Source organism: Thunnus albacares, chromosome 1 (assembly GCF_914725855.1).
Source record: "Thunnus albacares chromosome 1, fThuAlb1.1, whole genome shotgun sequence".
In the NCBI taxonomy this organism is placed as follows: Eukaryota; Metazoa; Chordata; class Actinopteri; order Scombriformes; family Scombridae; genus Thunnus; species Thunnus albacares.
Genome location: NC_058106.1, coordinates 13613644 through 13637835, shown reverse-complemented (window position 1 = coordinate 13637835; position 24192 = coordinate 13613644). Strand labels below are relative to the sequence as shown.

Sequence of the window (24192 nt, the reverse complement as noted above, 5' to 3'; positions counted from 1 at the left end):
AGCTGGAGGCATGTTCTCATATTGAGACAATACTCTTTACATATTCAAGAAACACAACATTATCCAGTCCTCAGTTAGGTTTGCTTCTCCAAACACATTATTTCCATGTGCTAGTTTACTTGTGCATTGGCCTTGCCTGAGTAAATAATCAGGCAACAGGCAGCTCCGCCTGATTATTTTACGGCTTACTTCCCAAGGAGAATGGCAGCCACACCACAGAAGATAATGTCTTTTTAGGTCGTAATGGTGTGCAATCCGCTCAAAAGTTGAATAATAAGCTTCCTTTGTTTAAACAGCCTGAGGGGTTGTAAGCAATTACCAAACTGGAGAGATAGACGCTTTCTCTAATTACATCTTCGTCCACCACAGTTTCACAGTAGACAGCCTCTCCATCAATGCTTCCTCTACAACAGAAGAAAAAGACACCAATACAATACAACGCAAACAACTTTATTAATCCCTACTAGGGGAAATTTGTTTGGAGCAGGTTGCTGTACACATGACACAGTAACATGCAAACAAACAAATAAATAATGCAATATTGAGGTCAACTTCACCTCAAAGCAAACCTCACTGTGACAATAAATTATTATGTTGATATACACTCGGTAGCCTTTGACTCAGTGGATAGAACACATTTCAGACCCCAATTCTCCAGATGCTAACAGTAACGGAGTGTGGCAACACAAGAGCTGACACGGTGGCCAGGCAGGCAGTGAAATGTCCCAGGCATGTTGCATAACATAACAACAAAGCTCTCTGCGTCTGCCTGGGCATAAAATGACTGGGGGGGAGGAGGGGCAGGGGGAATCTAGCTTAATAGTTTCTTAAATCCTGGCAGAAAAAGGAGGATTTTGAAAAACAAGATGAAGGGGAAATGGAAAGAGGGCAAATGAATCATGGAAAAGGGAAAGGAAAGGAACTATACTTTTCTTCTGGTTCATCCAGTGGAAGAATGTGCAGTGGCAATGATGATGCACAGACCAGAAATACCTGGTAACATACACATGACTCTGTATACATGCTTGTGCATTATGCAAATATCAATGTATAAGTATGGAGATTAATAAAAGCAATCCGGTTTCGAAGAGTGAGGTTGGTGATCGTTGACAGGCATGTATGGTCTCCACTGTGCCTATTTGTGAGAAGAGCCACAGAGCAACACGGAGAATACTCCACTTGTTACTGAGCAAGCAATTCAAATTGATTTGATAAGTATCTCTCATTGACATTATCACTTATTTGCCAATGATACAAAAGTGGTTGATTTAACTGTGTTTGAAGAAGATCTTTGTTTTCAGAATATGTGGTTTTGGGTTGAATTCTCCATAAAAAATGTACATATACACCTTATTTTCACGGTGCCTTAAAATGCTTTGCAACAGCTTCGGTTCAACCCCCTGCTTGCTGTCTTGGGAATTTGATCACATTCTCCGGGAACATCCTTCAATCAGAGACTCTGTAATTTGTGTCACATTGGGAGAACTGATGAGGAGCCAGTTGTATGCTAATGCTGATTTCTCCCACACAGGGACTGAAAGTACTAAACAATAAACATAATCCACTAGCTACCCTCTAGAGGAGTGATGCGCTGCTACGCATATTGCTGCTAGTGCCCCCACCACCCTGTGCACTGGAAGTAGTTGGGACTACACTGCACTCTTGGTTCAGTACAGTATTCACCTCTTAGTACAACTGAGAGTGAAGCCCATGGGTGTGTTGTTGACTGTAAAAAGAACGGCAGGCCACTTAATCACCTTTAACAATGTGTTTGTACCTGCTTGAGGTGAATACAAATGAGCAAACACTACATTTTAACGCGATGCATAATGTATCCGATTTAGTAGGGGTGACACAACCTTCAGTGTCCTTCGTAGATGCATACAGTTTTGCACGTGCACACACTCACACAATGACACAGGCACAGACAGGTTTTGCATAGCTGACTCACCCCCTGCAGATACACTTGTTTCATTATTCATGCCTCTAATTTAACATAAATTTACCTTCCTGCATATAGTAGCATACCTCCCCTGATGGCCCAGTCCTCTCATACACAGCTACATATGTTGTATCTTTCTGTATGAACCAAGCATTACAATTCTAGTTTCATAAACTATGGATCGGGAGCCAAAATAGATTGCATGTTATTTTTTGTAGTTTTGATCTAAACTCATACAGTAAAGCGTTGATTTAGTTTTGACCGGTAATGTCTTGACAGTGTCTCAATATTTTTAGTCTCATGATTGGTGGACCAGGCAAATCTGTTTTTAGCACAGCTTGCCTTAATTTGTGATCACATGGACCAATGTTGTTTCAGTTCTTCACAAGCTCTAGTTGCACATACTCTAGATAATTTACTTGTTTGTGTACATGTAAACTCTGAAAATTAGTGTCCAGTCCATATTGGCATGTCCCTACACAGTATTTGAGTTGAGACTCTGTTACATATAAAACTCAAACTACCTCCCTTTTGCATTTATAGTGCATTTTTCATGTCATGCTACATAGCAAACATAAGTGAAAATGCAAATTAGAAATTCATGAGCCTTTAATCAATATGATGCCTGGGATGGAACCTCCCATGGAAACATGTAATCTATTTTCATGACAGGCAGGCAAGATGATAGACTTAAAGCCATAATATGTGATTATTCAGCATTAAAATGTCTAAAAACAACTAGACCTATGTTATGTATTTTGTTGTGCTGTGCACTTACATTATCTCAAACATTTCCATGCGTCAGTGTTGTGGTTGTCCATCACAATGGCATCTACCAAAGAGTATACATTTGCAAGATAATATGTCTGCATTGTGGTTGTCCTCCAGAAACTGTCATAAACTGATTTTTATTCAGTTTTAAGCCACATTTTTATGATAAACTTTTTAGATCTTGGTTGTTTTTAAGTATATCTTTTAACCAGATGAGGGATTTTATCTGCAGAGACTCTGCCCTCTGCCTGTATTTTCGTATTATTTTGCTGTGTTTGGGACGCTTCTGGGCGTCAACCTTTGGGCAGTGGGTGTGTTGCCCCAAGCCAATAACAGCATACAGGGTGTGAGGCCAGGACTCAAAGCGTAGTGACCAGGTTATATCGCTGTCTCCGTCTCTCTCCTCTGCTCTCTGTCTGTTTCATGTATGTATAAAGAGAACAGATTTGACTGCTTGACCGAGGGCAGGGCTGAGCTACACACACGCAGAGCAGAGAGGCCACAGCAGACAGGATGAAGCTCTGCATTCACACAAAATCCAGCAATGTGGCACCTTCCCACAGGGTTCTGTGGAGGTGTGGGCGTGTTTGTTTGCACTTCAGAAAGTAACCGCCCTGAAACAATCAGAAAATTTTATTTCTCTGATTCACAGCTTTGTTCTTGCCGGCACCACTCCCTGTCTTTATTCACTTTCTAGCCTGCTGAACCACCACTGCTTTTTCTTTCTTTCTCTCTCTCTCGTTCATGCTCTCAGTTCGCTCTGGTGTCATTGAGCTAGGGAGGAGGGGCAAACTTTGAACGCTGTGTTTACAAACACCAACCGACAAATTCTGCATTGTATGCCTTTAACTTTTGCAGCCCCAAACTTGAATGATTAAAGTAGTAAACCCTTTTCTGACATGATCAACTGTCACAAAATCAACTGTAAGCCCCATGTGTTTCTTGTACCTGTGAAATTAAATTCTGTTGCTCTCCCAGCTGCAATGCTGCAAGAGATGCAACAGCATTACACTACTTGCATTACAAGATATTTAATACAAGAATCAACATCACCGGACACAAGTTGATTACTGTAGGAATCGATTCGATTCTAAGGATTATATTTAGGATAAATGGACTCATATAGCATTTCCATTTCCCAAGCTCTTCCTACATCTCTTCTGTGTGCCGCACCAACGTCAATATTGAATAATAATTTAAACTAAATTATTCAGCAACAGATCTGAACATGTTTCATTTTTAAAACAAAGTTCTATTCATCTAAAAATTTGTACCAGCCAGAATTAAATACACAAATTAAAGAATGTATATAGCATCCTCTTGGGAGGGTATGTCCCTGCAGTCCACAGTCATAAATTATATTTCTCATTGTCAGAGTGCATAATAAGTGCGCGGGTGTGTTTGAACGTAATTGTGTCTGTGTATGATACAGATCTGTCACTTTGGCTGAGTTTGCTGCAGTATGTGCATTCAGCTGTGTTTTTATCTGTGTGCACAGCCTTGCTTCCTTTTTGTGGAACCTGTTCACGGCAGACTGAAAAACTGTTGCAGTTACTCACTGACTGGAGAAGATCAGTCTGGTCATAGTCAGTGTGGGGAGAACAGATGGTCGAGTCAGTGAGTGGTTTTAGATTCAACACCTTTCACCCCCGGACAGCAGCAGAGATTTCTGCCACACACTGTGACACACATTATTGGAGGGTGATATATTGAATGGAGGACAATTTTGCTTCTAAAACTCAAATAAAAATTATAATCCTTAAGATTACAGTGCTGGTTGATTTCACATGTTATTGCGTTCAGGAGTGTGTCACTGGAAAATTCTTAACGCAACGCAAGCATAAGCTGCAGTCTGAGTATTGGAGCTAGGGTCACTATAGCATGAAACAACAAGAGAAAGCCAACCCCGTTCTTTGGGTTCACCTCCACTCAAAACAATCATACTGACCAGTTTGACAAAGTTCTTGATGAACTTTGTCACCTCTTCATTCAGACAGAAATTCTCCATCCTTCCTCTGTGAGAAATTCAAAGGTTGCACATTGCATCTTCTGTGTTTTCTGTTTTCTTTCTTCTGTGCAGTAAGTACAGTAGTACACATTCCTCCACAGATGCCATGTTGGTTTACTACTGTGGTCATGGAAATGCTCAGATTAGCTTTACCTATCTTATATCGCCTCTTCGAAGACTGAGATTGATCACCTCCACCAGTCCATAAGAGCACACGTTGAGTATTTTCACTAGGGTTGCACATTTGCTCTGGCTGGGCCACATGTTGCCCTTTGTATTTATGTACTTGTGTGGAACATGTTTGGGCCAATATTAGTTTGTTACTTTGCTGAGGAGTTGGATGTGTGTAGACCGTTGCCTGCAACTCATCATCTAACAGCTTATGTGATTGGTCCTTCTCCTGTCATCACTCCCTGCAATATTTAAAACTGATCTGCTGTCAAAAAAATGCAGAAAATAGCTGCCATTTTGTTTTGTTGATGCATTTTTGATGATGATGATCTCAGTGACAAATCCACAGTAAAAGTCACCCTATGTTTTGCCCGTTGAATGCTTGAATGCAATGTGAAGCAGCGGAAAGAGGAAATATTTGGCTTGCATTAGTAGTAACTTAATACACGGGGAGTAATAGTGAGCAAGGCTATTATCAATGAGATAACTTTTAAAAAAGTGAAGTGGGATTTCATGCATACATCAATACCTTTTGAATCTCTAATTTGAGTCCCACAAGGGCATGGTGGATTCTGCCACTAACAATAAAAACCACTTTATAGTGAGGTAATCACTGAATAGATAAATAAATAAGGTAATCACTAAAGTCTGGTGATCATGCCACATTTAAAAATGTTCAGTTATTCAGGGTTATTGTCCTTACACTGTGAACGTCTTCCATATTAGTACCTTCATGTCCCTGTTGTTCAATTTAGTTAATTATACTGCAAGTACAGTATTGGTTGCATAATATATATCATGGCAAGATATTATGACATGCAGTACAGAACATATGCAATGTGTTGATAGGTCTGCTTGTATACAGCATCCCTCCTCCTTTGTTTCTCTGGCTATCTTTTTCTTTATCTTTCTCCTAATCCCATGCAACATTTCATTTTTTTCAATATGTCTCATCACCATATCTGCTGCATCACCCTCAATACACTGATATTGTCTTATGACTCATGTTACCTAAATTCCTTCTCTGTAGAGCCGGAAGCAGGACATTCCCCGCGAGGAGCAGGGTCCATCAATAAAGAACCTGGACTTCTGGCCAAAGCTCATCACTCTCATGGTTTCTGTAATCGATGAGGACCGAACGGCTTACACCCCAGTCATTAATCAGTATGTACTTCTTTATTATACCATATGTGGTTTTTAACAAGCAATCTGATCAGTCAAATGCATGCCCAAACTGCATTTTTTGGTTGCTATGCCGACATTTGTGGTTAGGTATTCTCCTCACAAATGCATTGTTGTTAACATCATAATATTTGCATGCAACCACATTTCCCAGTGTATCTTCCATTTAAATTGTTTAAAGCCCCAGAAAAGTTGTATTAAAGTCTTAAGTACTTCTCTTTAACATTTGTGACTAGATAAGCAACAATCACAGTTTAAACATCTTCATCATTATTTATTAAGAGTTTTAACACTCAAACACTAAACTAATCTGCTTCATCTGGCCTGCATGTGTTTGTTTGAGAACATTCATATGTTGCTAAACCCTGATTGGTGCCCAGAAATGCATGACATTACCATTTTTCCAGCTAAGCCCTGCCCACTTCAAACCAGCAAGAAGGACAGAAACAGAAATAAAGACATCTGTCATGTAGAATAACCAAAACAGTTCTGACTTTGGCAGAAAATTGTGTGTTCATGAAGGAAAGTCTCACTTATAGTAAGAAACTATTTGTGTAAATTGATTTTCAGGGCCTTTGAAGCTATAAATGACCACACTGAAAATACACCAACATCCTGAGAGAGGCTGAGTTTTCACTGCATGCTGTATGATTTATGCCCCAACCATTCATGACCAACTAGACTTGATGGAGAAAAAAAAACATAGATAACTAGCTGATATATAATTGGGGTTATAATGTGGCTCATGCTGATGAAATATTTATGTATTTATACAATACTTACATTTTTTATTCATTTATTTGCCTTTCAGGCTTCAGTATTCATCATACAGAGTTGAATAAATGAGAGAGAAATATCCTTCTCAAAGTATCGCTTCATAGTAATTCATTTCATAGTCATTCCCTTTAAGATCATTTATTTATTTAGTTATTTTATATTTATATTTTAGAAAAAATGAGGTGCCCATCAGCTCCTTTAAATCTGAAAAAAATATTTACAGATTGTGGAGACTTGAATGAGCGGTGTGTTGCGCAAGAAGGCTGTGAGGCAGCCAGAGAAGCCAGCATTCAAAATGCTTTATTTTGTATGGTGAGCCATGCTATGGATGGCTAAAAGGGGAACACAGTGATGCTGAATTATATAACAGATGAGAGATTTGTTTGTAGAAAGTAGGGATAGAGGGCTGGTTGTGGTGATGATGTTGAGGGAGGTACAAAGCGTTTGTGTCCGTCAGATTTGTTTAATAAAATCAAGCAAACTACATGACCTGATGAAAATGGAGTGGAGCTCGCCTCAGATGAAATAAGATGCAACCTACATTTTCTTTCTGTCTCGCTCATACATATCCTCTCACACTCTTCGCCCTCCTTTCTCTTTTCTCTGTCCTCTTGCTGATTTACGATGCTTATTACGGCTCTGTTTATGCCCTGAGCCCTCTCTCCTACACTGTCTAATGATACATTTGCAATATTCATGCCCATTTCCTCCACATTCCCCTGGTCAAGTTCCAGAGTGACAGCAACTCTGATGCATTTTCATGGTAAATCCAGGAGTGGACTTGTTGCCTTTATATAATTGGAGCTGTTGCCAGAGGGAAAAAAATGTTAGCCTGTTGCTCTATGTCTCTGTTTCAAGCCAAACAATGAATAGACTGATCTACTGATTTAATTTTTTTTTCAATTTTGTAATTGTAAATATAAAATTTGGATGCTATAGATGTTTTTAAAAGTGTAAAAGGATAAGAAGAGATTATTTCCAGAAATACTCGTCATGCAGATTGTAAAGCACATAACATCATTTATTTCACCACATAGAGGCAGACTGTAAACCATCTACAGGCATGTACAGTAGCTACAGATCTTTACATTCATTTAGCCATGCAGGATTTTCATTGTCTGCTTTGCCTACAGTACATCGTGGGTGCACAACGAGACTGAAGAATAACAGAGGTGGAGAGAAAGATTCTGAGAGTGATAGAGATGAAAGAGGGAGCAGTTGTTTCTGGGATGTTTCTTTTTTTTCTCCACTTGCCACTGGGAGCATAAATCCGCCTTCAAGCTTCAGTGTTTATTTCTTTGCTCCATAAAAGGGTGTGCCGAAGGTTGGGGAGGAAAGAGGAAAGTGTGTGTAAATGTGTACACACACTTGGGCATTAGTTTTTGCAGGAGGGTCCCGGCTGAGCAGATGATTACTGTTTCAATAGAAATAGTTGGACAAATGTGTTTGTTGTTTGAAACGAAAAACCTTTCTCAAGCCAAGGCCCTGTCATCACTGTCTGAAGATACGGATAATTAAACCATTGACATCTCACATTCAAGCTGTGACTGAAAATCTATAGGCATTCAAAATAGCACATTACTTGCCAAATAAGTTGCCTCCCCTGCTCTCTCTCTCCTCTGCTGTGCCATTTCCTCCTGCACTTTTCCTCATCTTAAAGCCCTTCACATGCATCTCCATTCTACCCCAGTTCAACCAGGTTTGGAAATGACGGGGGATTATTAGATTATGAGATTCACCAACCATGTCTTTTTGCACATCTGTTAAGTCGTTTGTTAGAGATTCAGGCTGGGCCAAGCCATCAGGCCACCCAGTCGAGCGTGTCATTATACGGAAATGAGTCTGATTGGAATCCGTTTCAATTCCACCAGGTTTCCACAGGAGCTGAATGTGGGCAAGATCAGCGCGGAGATCACATGGAACCTCTTTGCCCTGGATATGAAGTATGCAATGGAAGGTAAGTAATGCTGCTGAACAGACAATTGTCTCTTGCTTGAACGTGTGTGTGTGTGTGTGTGTGTGTGTGTGTGTGTGAGTGAGTCAGAGCTGCAGATAAATAAGATAGATTGATTACATGTTGGTGAAGAATAATAGGTTAAAGTTTACAACAAGGTACAACAAGATACACAATATTTTGAGTAGTTACCACTGAATGTGTAACTACTTGTTAGCTATTCACTAATTAGTAGTTAGTTCTAATAAGTAGCTCTAGTTCTTCTGTAGCTACTCTGGAACAGGTGCAAAGTGTTTTATTCCTCCATTGAGGTGAGTGTTGTTTATTTGCTGGTGTCACTGTGTTGTTTATCAGTTGTTTCTGGCTGTGGTCAGCTGCACTGCCTATCTAGATTACGCTTCCCCGCTTTAGCTCTATTGATCAGTATAGAGAAACTGGAACTTCTTTTAATCAAGATAAACAATTGATCAATGGCACAATCAAAAACAGATGGGATGCTCAGGATTGTGTGTCGTGTGAAAGTATGTATATGTTCTTATATCTTGATATCTATGAGGACCAAATGTTTTCACAAGTAATGCAAGATGAGAAAAAAAGACAGCGACAGAGTACTTATGTATGTATCATTTAAAAGTCAGTTACATTTAGATTCACAATTTAGTGTTCAGGTTAGTTATTTACTTGGACCCATGACTCATGTGCAGGAAGCAATATAATTGACCTACATTAGCTTCAGCAGGCAGCGGCACATAGGAAGTAGTCATGAGTCAAACAAAAATCTTACCTTAAAAGTTACCATAATTATAGACACACAGCAGCCATTATATACATAGAAATGTCCACACTACTGCTGCACTGCTTTCTGTGTGTTTATGCTATGGTCTAACATAACATAAAGATACACAGACTCGTACTTCATTGCTACTGAATAATACAAGTACTATGTAAGATGAGTGCAGTGTGCAAGATGAATGCATAAAAAAGGAATTCTACCGCCACTTCCTTTGTACCATATAAAGGTAGTGATATATAATCTGTAGTCTTGTAGCATGAACCAAAAATCACTAATTGCTCAAGAATGAAAAATCCATCACTCCGTTGCAGCCATTGTAGTGACAAATTTATATTTAAAATATGCCCCAAATTGTAATACGCATTTAGCATTCTTATCATTTTCAATAATTTAGTGTAGATTTTGTCAACACATGTAAGTCTTTTTCCAAAGACAGAAGAAGCTCTTAGTGATCAAGCAGTAAATCTTACATTTGCTCTGCTGGCAGGAAGACAGATGTTCCCGGTTTTAAAGTGGGTTTTGACTTAAATCCCCACCCCCCTCTTTCTCCAGCTCACCTGCCAAAAAGCAGCAAAAGCCTCCTGGAGGTTATTGAACTAGGCTGGAGGCTTCAGGATCAAACCTCCAGGATATCAGGGTTTATGGTGGAGGAGGAATACAAAAGGGAGTTAACGGGACTGGGGTTGTGAATGAATGTTAAAATGAGTCTGTGTGTGTATGTGAACGTGAGGACTCAGCAGGATAGCACCCTGGGTTATGATTTTGTGTGAATTTTTGCTCTAAAGTTGTACTCAGCTCAAGTTTTCCACATTCATGCATCCAAATTGCAGAAATAACGCAATATGACATTAGTACACAGCACACACTATACTTAAGTTCACCAAATTCATCTTGCTTGTCAGATCCCTTCATGTCAAATTCAAGTTTTAACAGACAAGTGCTTGCCCGCTGCTGTGTAGAACACGGTTTTGGGTTTGACTTGGATAGAGAAGATTCCCACCACATTTAGGAAATCAGAGCAAATGTATTGCAACTCATTTTAGGGATTGTGATCTGCTGTCGCCCAACTTTATGATTTAGATTGGTGCAACAGATGTGTTTCACCTGCAGGTTTCACTTGCAAACCACCTCTTTGTTGAATGAGACATGAAAGAGGGAGGAATATTTTCTACTATAATGATGACAGAAGAGGTAGAGGGTTGCGTTTAGAAAAGCTGGGTGATCTGATTGAGGTCAAAAGTTGGGAATGCTCTTTCTGCTGTGTGTAAGAGAAAAGACAGGGAATAGCTTATTGGTGATTTATCCTAATCCACACAGCACATACCTGCTGCTTCCTCCTTGCTAAGCCATCTTGAGTTGCTATGGAAACCAGGTGGCAAGAGTGAAATCTGCAGTGTGTCTTGAGATACAGTATTCACACACATACATAAAAGAAGCATATATAGACTCTATAGATGGAATATCATTTCTATACCAAATGGTATTAAATGTGATCTGCGTTTTGCCAAGGAAAAATATACAGAATGTGTGTGGAGTATATGCATACAAATGTGCCCATACATGAAATTTTAATGAGATGGGTGGGGTGTAGATTTGTAGGTGTGTGCATGCAAAGATGTGTATTTCTGTGGTGAGATAATGAGCAGCCATAAATCAACAAGATGGATTATGTAAGCTGAAATTTATATTAAATCCCCAATCGTAATCTTTTTCACAATTTTATGTGTATAATTTTAAACATCACTGTATTCTTGTAAAATTAATTGATACCTCGGTATTTATGGAAAACAAATGAGGTGGCAGTCAAGACTATCTGTAGACTCTATATCCCACTAATAGAATTGTTTAAGTTATATGTCCTCAGACTTCCACTGCCTGTCTGTCATAAAAAGGATGCTGCTTCTTGTTTTCTTACCTCCTGTGCCCCAAAGAGAAAAACAGAAAAAAACATGTTGAAAGCCCTCCATCAACCTTATGTCATCATCTAGCAATGCTCTCTGAAACTGTTCCTCTGATTGGACAGCAAGAACAGTGATTTCTGTATGTTTTGTGTTATAACACAAACCAGCAGATTTTGCACAAAATCCAACCCAGTAACATACTGTAAAATGGAATCTAGAAAGTTAAGAAGTACTCTGATCATGAGAAAACAATGGAAATATAAACAAATAATGTGTTTTATAAATGACTGGTTAGCTGGAGAAGATGTTTGTTCCCCACTGAAAGCTGAGCTTTTGATTATGAATGTGGTCATCATTCCAAAAATCTTCTGCAGCACATTACAGTAAAGAGCATAAGCAGGCATTACAAGACATTGAGAGTAACATGTTTTTAGTCTTATCAAAGTTTAATTTTTGAAGTTATAAAATGCTGAACTGCAAAGAGGAAAAGTTGCAGTACAATATGTATTACAGAATAGTGTGTCATCAGCATAAAGGTGTACATTGCAATTAATTAGAGGTAAATTGAATGGAAACAATGTGATAGTCATAGATAGTTAACAAAAGTGGCCCTAAAATTAAACCTTGGCATTGCATTCAAATGATTACAAGGCTTTTGTTAAACAGGACATTGTAATAGAAGTATACTAGACTAGCTATTTAGATCACTTGTCTTTCCACTTTATGGGGTAATATACATAAAGTGAGAGAAAGAGAGGGACAAAGTGTGGCTATGTGTGATTGGACATGTACATATCTGAGTCAGGGCAGCAGGGCATGTGACCACCTAGGGTGTTACTGACTGCTGTCACAGCAGGTTTGGGCAGTTTGTGTGTTTATATGTGTGTGTGTGTGTTTGTGATTTGCCTGAGGGTGTCCGTGTTACAAAAGTAGACAAGAATCATGGATGCACATACACCCTCTTTCTTGCTCCTTTAGCCTGAACCCTCTTCCCCTGCTTTGCCTCCTCTTGCCTCATCTTGTCAGTACATCACTGCCCGCCCACAGCGACACATGCCAGGAGGAGGACATGACTGTCATATTCCTCAAAGGAGCACTTTGTATGAATAATTGCTCATTTCTTGTCAGTCCTACTGGCTGTAATAGTTCTAGGTTTGGTTTGGTGAAGACTCGTATTTACAGTATATGAAAGAGTTTGGCAGCTCATAAACCACATAACAGTGTGGTGAAAACATGCACATTGTAAACCACATAACTGAATAGATTTTTGTAAAACCACATAAAAACAGATGATGCCTGTGGATCCGGTGTATTACTCATGGTTTGGTGCAGAGTAATTTGATGTTGTGCATCTTTAAAATACTGTATGTATGATACACTGACATCGATATCTGACTATCTTTTCCATTAGAAATTATAAAGTGCCCCATAATACATTGCTGTTGTGTAACCAGTGTTTATACGTAATTTTTAAAAGTACATGAAAAAGTGACTGGTGCATGTGTGAGTAATGTTATATAATAGCAAAAACCATTTTACAGTTGAAAATGCACCTCATGGCTAAATGGACCAGCTAACATTTCAGCCTGGTTGTGGTACTGTAATTTACTGCAGTAAAAAAAGTAATGTACATCAGATTGTATATTAAGATACATTAAATGCTTGTGTTTTCACTTAAAAAAGTGTAACTAATGAATTCTCTGTCAAGAATTTGATTTAGCAATCACACACCAACTGATACATGCAATGTAGGCTAACATAATCCATGGCTCATAAAGTCTCAACAGAAAAGTAATTTGTATATTGGCCTGGTTATACTGCCCAAACTGCCAACTAGTAAACATTTAGACTATTTGCTACTTTAATTTAACCACTTACATGACACATACATGTATCTGGCATATGCATAAATGTGTGTCTGTGTGAGAGATAATGCAAAAACAGACAACATGAATGGTCATATGTAAAGGAAAGCAGTGAAACCGCAGGGGATTTAATTACTCTAATAACGGCTCACTGCTTTCTACAACGATCAGTCACAACACAATTATTCAGCTGGAACACCAGCAATTGATTGTACTCGACTGTACTTCCACAGCAGGTAAGAAAGCTTTGGTCATCTGAGGTTTTTTTTCTCTACCATCATACGACAAGCCCACATTTAATGTTGATGTATGCATGCTCTACACACATGTATCCTGCAGTGTGTATGTGCACATTCCTCCATTTATGCATGTATTCTATGTGCTTTTACACAATGAATGACAATAATGTGATGGAAGAGGCTAGGAATACTGAGCCAGTCAATGTTTCTGCCAGTTTTTCTCATTCAGATGGATGGAAGTAACTCAGAGTGACCTGTTTACATAAGAAGGCACAGAGAACAGGCAAGATGGCTAACAGAGACACCCTGAAGGAGGCAGGCCAGAATGTCCTGCTTTGTAGGCCTGTGTTTCTCTGTGTGTGTCTGTGCATGCAGTGTGTGCAGCCATGTTTGTGTGTGCATTTATTCAGCCACACATTTGTGCAAGCATTCAGTTTTACAAGCAAGTAAGAAAGAATGAATGAGAATACAAGAGGAATGTGTGTGTGTGTGTGTGTGTGTGTGTGTGTGGGTTTGCGTGCATGCGCACATGTGCATGCGCATTACTTAATGAAGTCTTTAATGCATCCTCTGCTTCCTGCTCGGAGGCTTTTGGTGCTGGTGCAGAAATGGATGCTGCTAATTTTAGCATCTCTGTGTGAATCTCTGAATGTGTGAGAGAGAGAGAAAGAGAGCGATAGAGAGAGGTAGGAGGGAAGACCAAAAGAGAGAGGACAAACTAGGAGGCAGAGATGTGAGAGAGTGAATGACTGTGGCTGCAGCTGAACTCACTTCTCCATTTGTTTATTCACTATTACCTACATGAGAAACCCTCAAAGTGCTGTTCTGTAGTTGTAATTGAGTTTTCAGACACCTATTAATCATCATCGTTTTCCGTGACCACTGACAGACAGGTTCATGTGTTATTTACATTCTTGATTTCCCAGAAGCAAAGGTGAAGCCATTACATTGAGAATTCAGAATTCAGACTCAAGTAAACATCAGCCGCCATCTAGTGTGGGGCCAGCTCACCAAACCTCAACGTAAATAAACAGAGGGGATCACTGACTGATAAAAAGGCAGGGGGTATCCTGTCATCTACATTAAAATAGTACCTCGATAACAGGGTTTAAATAAATTGTTTTTCTGTTTTTTGGAAAAAAAAAAAAAAAACACATTTATTAAGAGACGAAAAAGTAGTGCTACTTCTTGCTAGAGTGCAGAATACTTCGATGATGAAGTTCTACAGCACATGCTGTATATCCACTGTATAGCTGTTTAATGGCCATGGTCTTTGGAGCATGTCATTAAAGATCCAATGCTCCAGGCCAGCAGCCCATTAACTCATCTTCAGCCTGTTGGAACAGCTTCACTCCATAGAATATTTTAATTGAATTTCAATTACTGTACCTCAGCAAGTTCGTTTCTACAGAAAGACGCTGTTTACGGGGCTGGGGCATGGCTATAGGTTATGCGTTGCAGTGTGATTTTAATAGTCTGTTCTCCAGCCAGTGATCTCTAATGCCCTTTTTGCAGTTTTGAGCATACAGTTAATCCTGATCTCCTCTCCACTCTGTACCTCAGCAGCTTATGGTTTTATGTTGGCACAGATCAAGTTTATAAAGCACTGAGGTCCTGTTCAAGCCTTGTAGGTGGTGCATTTATGTCATACTAGAGATCTCATAAACACTTAGGAAATTTTCCTCATTACATCTAGTGAATGTGGTCAGTCCAGATGAAAAGCATAATCCTCTGGCATTTTGACTTTTCCATTTGTTAGTGATTCACTCTACTGAACCAATGTGGACCTTTACATTATTGAGTCATAAATTTGGCTGTGTCCCAGTGCATTCTATATTTGAGTCGCATCAACAGGAGTTAGTGTCTCTGTGGGCTTTGGTGTTATAGCAAAGCTGTGTCAGTAGGCCCCTGTGATGTAGCTTAGGAGGCTGTTTGACAGAACTGGGTCAGAAGCCAAGATGAAGGAATTATGTCACAAAGAGAAATATACTGGCCATGGCTGCCATTCTGCTTCTCCAGCCTTTTGTCTCAAGCAAATCTGTATAGCCACATGCTCCTATAGATATATTCACTGAATGGTAATTAGAGGATGGGAATGCTGTGGTGAACCGTTGCATTTCATCATAATATCCACGGCATTTAAATCAATGAGGCAGAGAGTGAATGAGTCTCCTGTGAGTTTGTCTGTCCCTGTGGGCTCAGTCAGACAAGATGACATCCTCACCAGGGACCTTGAGCCTACTCCTCCCTCAGGACAGCCCACACTGTTTACCACCAGCAGGGCACAAAGGCACACACACACACACACACACACACACACACACACACACACACACACACACACATACAATGGCGTATACATACACAGATGCACACACACAAACATACTGAAACACACACATACAGGCACACACAGATATGAGGTACAGTGTGTATAATGAGAGCCCATTCAAGCACACTTGATACTTTTGTTTATATATGTGCAGCCAGCTTTTTTGCAAAAACATGGGTGAAGTGGAATATAAATAGGGTGGGTGTGGTGATTAAACATTATCTTCACAGTCAGTCACATTATCTGTGAAACAGCTGTGCCAATCACAATGGCCTGTAACATAAATGTTTCACTAAATAAAGAATTGTATTGCTGTCCAGGAGGTGGATAGGGGCAAGGTGCAAATGTACGGTGCCACAAGCCATTTACATGATTGCATCAACTGAAATTTATGCAGTTTTGAAGACAGACAGAGGTGTAGAAATCAAAAAAGATAAAACATAACTTGTTCCTTGATTCAACAGTATCTAATTCAAGCAAGCCTATTCTAGTTAAAAATACATCAGGCAAACATGTTGGAAAAAGACGATGAAGGTTGCAGCTTTTGCAGCTGGTAAACTGATGTGTAAATGCGCAGGGTTGTGAGGCAGTTCAGTGATGATTTTTCATGTGTGTCCAATGCATCCAGGATGTTATTTGCATTTATACCTCATGGTTTGCAATGTGAACCAGTGTGGTTTTTCTGTGACAAATTGGGGTTGGTCCCGCACAACACTTTCTTCAAATTAGAGACTGCAGATGGAGCATTACGTACATATCTGGCCCACCACCTCAGTCAAATGAATTAAAAGGAAGGTCTTTATATAGTCTACAAGCAATTGTGGATGACAGATGCTGCCATAGACTCCTACTGCCTTACTGCAGTTTTGCAGTCTATAAACTTAAGTATACTTTTGTTGGTCAAAATATGTCCACTAGGTGAGGAATGTGCAGTCATAGTCTTCTTGTAATCACCAAATTATTAAATGAGGAACCTTTCAGTACAACAGCAACAAAAAAAGGACCTGGTCATTGGACGTCAGTGTGCACTGTATTCCCTCAGTCAGTGTATTCTGTGTTCAGTCAGATATCCACAAATTCTAAACACCTCATGTATCCTTTTATCACCTAATTTGAATGCCACTAGTGTATCGTTGTGCCTCTCCTTAAACCTTTGCCTCATTCACACTGTGTAAAGCACAGAAAGTGCCATACAAATGGATAAAGCATATTTCAAGGTAAGTAAAATAACACATTGTAGTTCTTCTTGCTCCAGAATTTGTGATGCTACAAGAATAGCACCCTGCCACATGCATTCATGCATGCACATGCATAGACACACTCAGTATGTTAAATACTTTTTTTTTAATGTGTCAATCCATGTGACACCAGGAGGAGGCCTCAGGAGGCTGGATTTGTTTAAACAGCATAAATAAGTATAAATTGATTTACCTTCCACAATGACAGATTGCCCTTTGAAAACATGTGACACCTAAACTTACGAAATAATTAATTGTCATGGAAGTTATATTTTCAATAAATTATAAATTAATCACATTTAAGTTCCACAGCTTGTAATTACATGTTTTAAGAAGGCCTTGACTGTTTGTGTGTTATGTAAAAGAGGAAATATTATTTGTCGCCTACATTTTTAGCTGGAATCCAAAGATATAAAACATTTAAACAGTTTTATGAAAAGAAGCAGATAACTCATTCTGAAGTCAGCTTATGTATGTTTTATTGCAGTATTTTAAAACACTGCTCCCATTTCCCTCAGATTCTCTCCTTTATTCAAAGAATCACATCAGGCCCAGTGAATGGGAAATTACATCCTTTTGCTTTAATTCAGAGTGTGCAAAGAGGCACATTTGGTCCTTGTGTGCTTCAGTTTTCTATAGAGAGGATATGAGCTTTATCACTCCTAAACTGCGGAGTTTTGAAAGAAGAAAGCTTTTCAAGAACGCTTTAACTTCTAGCAGATATTTCTGTCTTAATACTGCGCATGTTTTGAGCTTGAAAGAAAAATATCATTGTAGAATGTTTGTCCTGCACAATGAACAGTTTAATTCTTGAAAGTTACAAATATTATGTACTCTGGTGTAAGAATACATTTGTATTCAACAGCAAGTGCATGTTTCTCAATATTTCCCCCACAAGGTGACATTTACTATGCAGAAAATTTTAAGATTGTATTAGCATGTGGTGTTAGGGAATGTTCATGATCTCCGGAGGATGAACATTAGCAATTTTTATGATCTGTCCTCTAAAGCAACTGTAAGAAACGTATATGTTTAATGCCACTAATCATAAGGATCTTAAAGTAGCAAAATTATCAGTCGTTAACATACTGTATACAGGCAGCATAAAAAATACAAAGCCCAACCAAAAAGGCTTTAGACTCAGATTTTTTTTTTAATGCTGTTTCCCCTTAGTTTCATTATAGTAAATTAATCTCTATACATAGATTTTTTACACAGCTATCCTTGTAAGGACATTTCATGACTTCCATTCATTGTGGACAGCCTAACCCAAACCCTAACCTTAACTAGGATCTCAGAAATTATGTTTGGCCTCATTAGGACGGGGCTTTGGTTCTCATGAGGACTACTGGTCCTGACAAGGTCGGTTTTTATACCAGAAAAGGTTCCAATGAGGTAACAAAACTGTGCGCGCGCACACACACACACACACGCGCACACACACACACACACACACACACACACACACACACACACACACACACAGTGCACAAACACACATATACACATCTAGCAAGCTAGCAGAACCTGGCTGGCAACACCAAACAAAACACCTGCTGACCTCTCCTTTTTGTCTTCCAAATGACCTCCTTCTGCTTACTTTTTTTAATGCTGTTTCCCCTTAGTTTCATTATAGTAAATTAATCTCTATACATAGATTTTTTACACAGCTATCCTTGTAAGGACATTTCATGACTTCCATTCATTGTGGACAGCCTAACCCAAACCCTAACCTTAACTAGGATCTCAGAAATTATGTTTGGCCTCATTAGGACGGGGCTTTGGTTCTCATGAGGACTACTGGTCCTGACAAGGTCGGTTTTTATACCAGAAAAGGTTCCAATGAGGTAACAAAACTGTGCGCGCGCGCACACACACACACACACACACACACACACAGTGCACAAACACACATATACACATCTAGCAAGCTAGCAGAACCTGGCTGGCAACACCAAACAAAACACCTGCTGACCTCTCCTTTTTGTCTTCCAAATGACCTCCTTCTGCTTACTTTAGGTGACTAGAGTGTGACTGTGAGTGTATGACAGCGAGTATGTGTGTAGACAGAGCTTAGGGCAAAAAGGTTGACAGACTGCAATAGTGTGTGTATTCGCATGCATATGTGTGTCCATCCTGTATGTGTATAAGCGCCCCTGCAGTACCAGCTCAGTTATTAAAGTGGCACTGCCAGAGTGGATCCTTCTGTTCAGATATTACACAGCCTCTACAGCAGGTCCTCTCTAGTAAAACAATATCAACCCAATATTCACAATGTTTAAACCACCTGCTCCTTTATGACACTGGCTGACTAGGTGAACTCAGGTGAAACCTTAAATCCCTCTGCAATTTCACCCATCAAACCACTTCAGCTATGAAGGTTAGGTAGGTGTAGATAAAAGCAGTGATTTTCCAGTGTTGGGTTCAGAAAGAAAGTAACTTTAAGGCATTGTCCCTTTTCATATCATGCAGGATACTGCAGAAACTTTTTTTTAGTCTTCTAGTGTGTCTCCTGGGATTTGTGAAAAGATTTTTGGCAAGATGTCAAAATCTATATGTGCAAGTTTAACAAACACTACCTAGGGCTTTTATAGGAGAATAAGAGTGGAGAAGATGACTTGGGTAGATAGGCATGCCACTCAACAAAAAATGATATTTCTCATATCACAAGGTGTTAAGAGACAGATTCATTATCGAGAAGAATTTAGGTGACATCTGCGCCATTATTGTGGTGTTTTTGCGATACCTTTCCCACAGACCATTTGTCAGTCAGTGTTGCCAGTACTGTGATTTTCTATTGATGGAGGTTTCATTTCTGACACTTTGATATATGTTAAGCAATGGTGGCTATGGAAACTAATGCTTACTGTCCTTTCATTGATTATATTTATCTTCACACCCACTATGCATCTGAGATTTTCTAAGAAGAGACCAACACTGTCAAACCATTTCTTTGAATTTATTACTTATTACTTATATTTATATATATATTTCACTGTAACATTGATTTTAAGTTGATTTAACTCTGAAGTTACACATAAACACAATGAAATTTTCTGTTAAATACAGTCTAACCTCAGTTTCAAAAGCAGGTTTGAAATGAGCTTCAGTCACAAATATAACAGACTGGGTTGAGTAAAGCACTCAGAATCTTCTCCATGCTAATGAGTAAAATATTGTGCATTGTGTATTTGAATACATTATTCACAGGTAGTGTTAGTATGTTAATTAAACATATGTAAATGTTTTCCTCAGGGCTTAGAGTGAGTGTAGGGTGGCAGGCGGTGCACTATTCATCAGAGTAAGTGTTCGGGTTCTTATCAGGATTAAAGCATGACAGTAGGGGAGCAATGCATTGGATTTAAACATGTCTTTGATGTGTGGATGTATGTGTCCTGTACTAAGTACTGTATGTGTATCTTCATTTCTGCTTTACCATTTAGAAGCACCTGCAGTAAAATAGAAAGAAATTATCACCCTCCTTTAAATTCTCTGCTTCTTTAGCCCTGTTTTAGACCTCATATATTGTGTCTAGATACAGTACAGCCAGAATTTGTCTCCATTTAGCTGAGATGGATTGCAGTTCACACCTGATATTAGAATATGTCTCAAATGTGTCTCAAATGAGCAGTTATGATCAGATAGTAGCTCCCCACATTTTATCTGTGGAAAACTGGAATAGCTGCTAAACTGAAAAATTGATATCTGTGCACTGCCACAGAGAAATTATTGCATGGCTATTTGCATAATGAATAAAAAACTAGACAGAAAAACTCAAAATGAGAAAGAAAAGGTTGCACACAAAAGTGAAACAAGACAATGCAGAGTCACAGAGAGTGACTAAGAGAGAGACAGTCAGACACACACACACACACACTAAGGAAGCAGTGGAGTGAGACAGGGAGAGGGAGATCATGGTAACTTGCCTCAGGTTAGGACTGAGACTGGGAGGTTTGTCATGGAATGTACAAACAGCATTTACAAGGTGATTGTCCATTGCAGTTTAGTATGCCTATGTTTTCACACAACACTATAATGTAAGCAAATGCATGATCACTCTGAATGTGATCAGAATGTTTTCTCAACAACCACATCTATGGATAAGGTTTGGTTAAGTTTAGGCAGTTAAAACTACTTGTTACATGTCAGAGAAAGACTGTGAGCATAATTCTGTTAACCCAACATTTACTGTTCGCAGGAGATGGGAGCAGTCTCTGGTGTTTTAAGCGTAGGCACAAACCACCAATCTTTTCATGCTATCAGCATGGCTCAGTGGATGGCAATGTTGGTTGCCTGGTCAGTCCACCAGTTTGGTCTCAACTATGGCTGCACCTAACGATTTTTTTCATTATCAATTGATCTCTCGTTGATTTTCTCGATCAATTGATGAGCGGTTTGATCTTTAAAATGTCAGAAATTAGGGAAAGGTCAATCACTGTTTCCCAAAGCCCAAGTTGCAACCTAAAATGTTTTGTCAAGACCAACAGTCCACAACCCAAAGATATTCAGTTTTCTGTCATAGAGGACTAAAGAAACAAGAAAATATCTACATTTAAGAAGCTGGAAGCAGAGAATGTTAGCATCTTTTCTTAAAATGTTTTTAAAATTATTATCATCAATAATAGATTAATTGTCTGTCAATCGAGTAATTGATTAATCAATTAATCTTTGCAGCTCTAGTCTAAACTGAAATATCTCAAACTATTTGATGGATTGCCATAAAATTTTGTCCAGAATAATAGAAGTAATTTTCTACTCAGCTGTACTGTTTAGTTCTATTTAGCAGATTTTAGCACACTTACATGCTAAACTAGGATGGTTAACATAATAATAATATAATTATACCTACTAATTATCAGCATGTTAGCACTGTCATTGTGAGCAGGTAGACATTAGAATTTAGCTCAAAGCACCAAGTCCTGTGAATGCAGCCTCTTCACAGAAAGCTGCATTTTTCAGTTCATCTCATGCATATCTGATGGAACAGATACGCTTCTATTTTAATCAATACAGCTGTCTACACTGCTTGCATGTAGGCTCGAGTTTCACTGGCGCTTTACGTTTGATTGTGTGTCGGGCTCTGACTGTGTAGACATTGTTAGTCTTGTTCTGGTGAGGACAGTCTTGAACAAAGCCTTTGCTCTTCCCTTTTGTTAGGGCTTAGTGTTTATTGTATGACATGTTAACTTCCCCACTGGTCCTCATCTATCTTATCTGTGTTGAAATGATGATTTCCTCTATTCTATTTTCATGAAACAACAAATGTTCCCGTGATCCTCTAAGCTGCCATGATATTTCCACCACAACGCTGGTCTCCCTTGTTTTTTTGAATGTCTTCCTCCACCTCGTGGTATTGCCTCATCTACAGGAACATAATAAACACAAATAATTTACCCATCACTGCAGTAGCAAAATAATTTTCTTCTGATTGGTCTTTCTCCCATGGTCTCCTCTCTTTTCGTCTCATATCCCTCTCACTGTTTCTACTTCACTGATTTCTTTTCCCTCATCTCTTCTTTCTTCACTCCCTCTCTTGCACCGTCACCATTCATTGCTCTTCCAGGGGATCCCATGGAAATGTTTAATTGTTCTGAAATGTCTGCAGTGAGCTGGACTAAATGACTCAGCAGCCATGTCAGCTGACACGAAAGTCTAATCCACTTTAGTTTCAGTTTATTTGCAGTCATTCAAGGCTTTTCTTTGTTTTGAAGGGAACTGGACGCATTCACAGGCCGAGTTTTATTTACTTATTCTTCCATAGCTCAAGGCTGTACAGAATTGAGTTTGTAAGATGTCAGATTAAAAACAACCACTGCTTCCCAGGTCTTTTTTATGCTTATTAAGTTGTTTGCACATTCCTATTATGTGTGCATGTGTGGGTGTGTGTGTGTGTGTGTGTGTGTGTGTGTACTTTTGGATTTCTGGAGGAAATAGCAGTCCAAAGAAACAATGGGTCAGTCTTTCCTTCAGAGCACATTAACTAATTAACACATTTACTGTATTACAGACTGAACATTTGATGCTGCAGTGCTGCCCTACAATTTTTATGCTCTCTGATCAGTCCAGAGGTGTTCCTAGGTGTGAGACTCATAAGTATTACAACTTAGGTTTCTCTGTCTTAGAATTGTGACTCAAGTGGATATACTGTATATGCTAACATGTTCCTTTCTCATGTTTTAATCTGCATTACAGAGCATGACAAGCACCGCCTATGCAAAAGTACTGAATACATGAATCTTCACTTCAAAGTCAAATGGTTCTATAATGAGTACGTCCGTGAGCTGCCAGCCTTCAAGGGTGTTTCACCTGAGTATTCTCTGTAAGTGCCCTCTCCTTTCACACGCATGTATTGTACATGTAGAGACACGCAAGCATGCATACATACATGTTATATTACATACACATACTGTAATTGGAACTGGATTGGAGTTGAAACTGCAGAAAAGATGCTTAAAACAAGCAAGGCTACAAGACACAAAGAGGATGATAAGACTGACTGAAACAGAGCAGAGAGAAACATTGCAAAGAAATTGTTCAGTTGCTTCAGGATGAAATTTTATTACAGTTCAGTGTTCATTTCTTACACTAATTATTGCCCATCTTTACCAGCTAAGAAATTGTTGGTGTCAACAAAACAAAATTTTAACAAGACTAAGAGTCTACAGCCATGCTAGTGGCTCTGTTAGGTACCACTTATGCTCAGTGGCATAAGGAAGTAAATGCTAAGAAATCCAAGTTTAGCATGTTACAATCGCATGCTAACATTCTAATTAGCACTAAACACAAACTACAGCAGAGGCTGACTGTATGTCATTAGTTTTACAGGTATTTAGTCATAAACCAAAGTATTGTACAAATTGAGACTTTGGCCTGACCCAAAAGGAAAAGTCAGAGGATCACCAAAGTCCATAGGATTCATCCTCTGGGGACCATAAATGTCTCCACAAAATTGCATCATTATCCATTCAGTAGTTGTTGAGATATTTCAGTTTAGATCAAAGTGGTGGACTGACACACAG

General features: G+C 39.1%; 1 protein-coding gene across 5 annotated transcripts in view; it reads left to right on the top strand.

Moving 5' to 3' along the window:
- Positions 1-24192, top strand: part of LOC122971272 (protein unc-13 homolog C) — a 114722-nt gene that overhangs the window by 61070 nt on the left and 29460 nt on the right. For all 5 annotated transcript variants that reach the window (XM_044338037.1, XM_044338197.1, XM_044337960.1 and 2 more), the window contains 3 exons: positions 5923-6056; positions 8723-8808; positions 23366-23492. In XM_044338037.1, coding sequence (XP_044193972.1) covers positions 5923-6056; positions 8723-8808; positions 23366-23492 — 347 coding nt within the window. The remainder of the gene's footprint in view (positions 1-5922; positions 6057-8722; positions 8809-23365; positions 23493-24192) is intronic.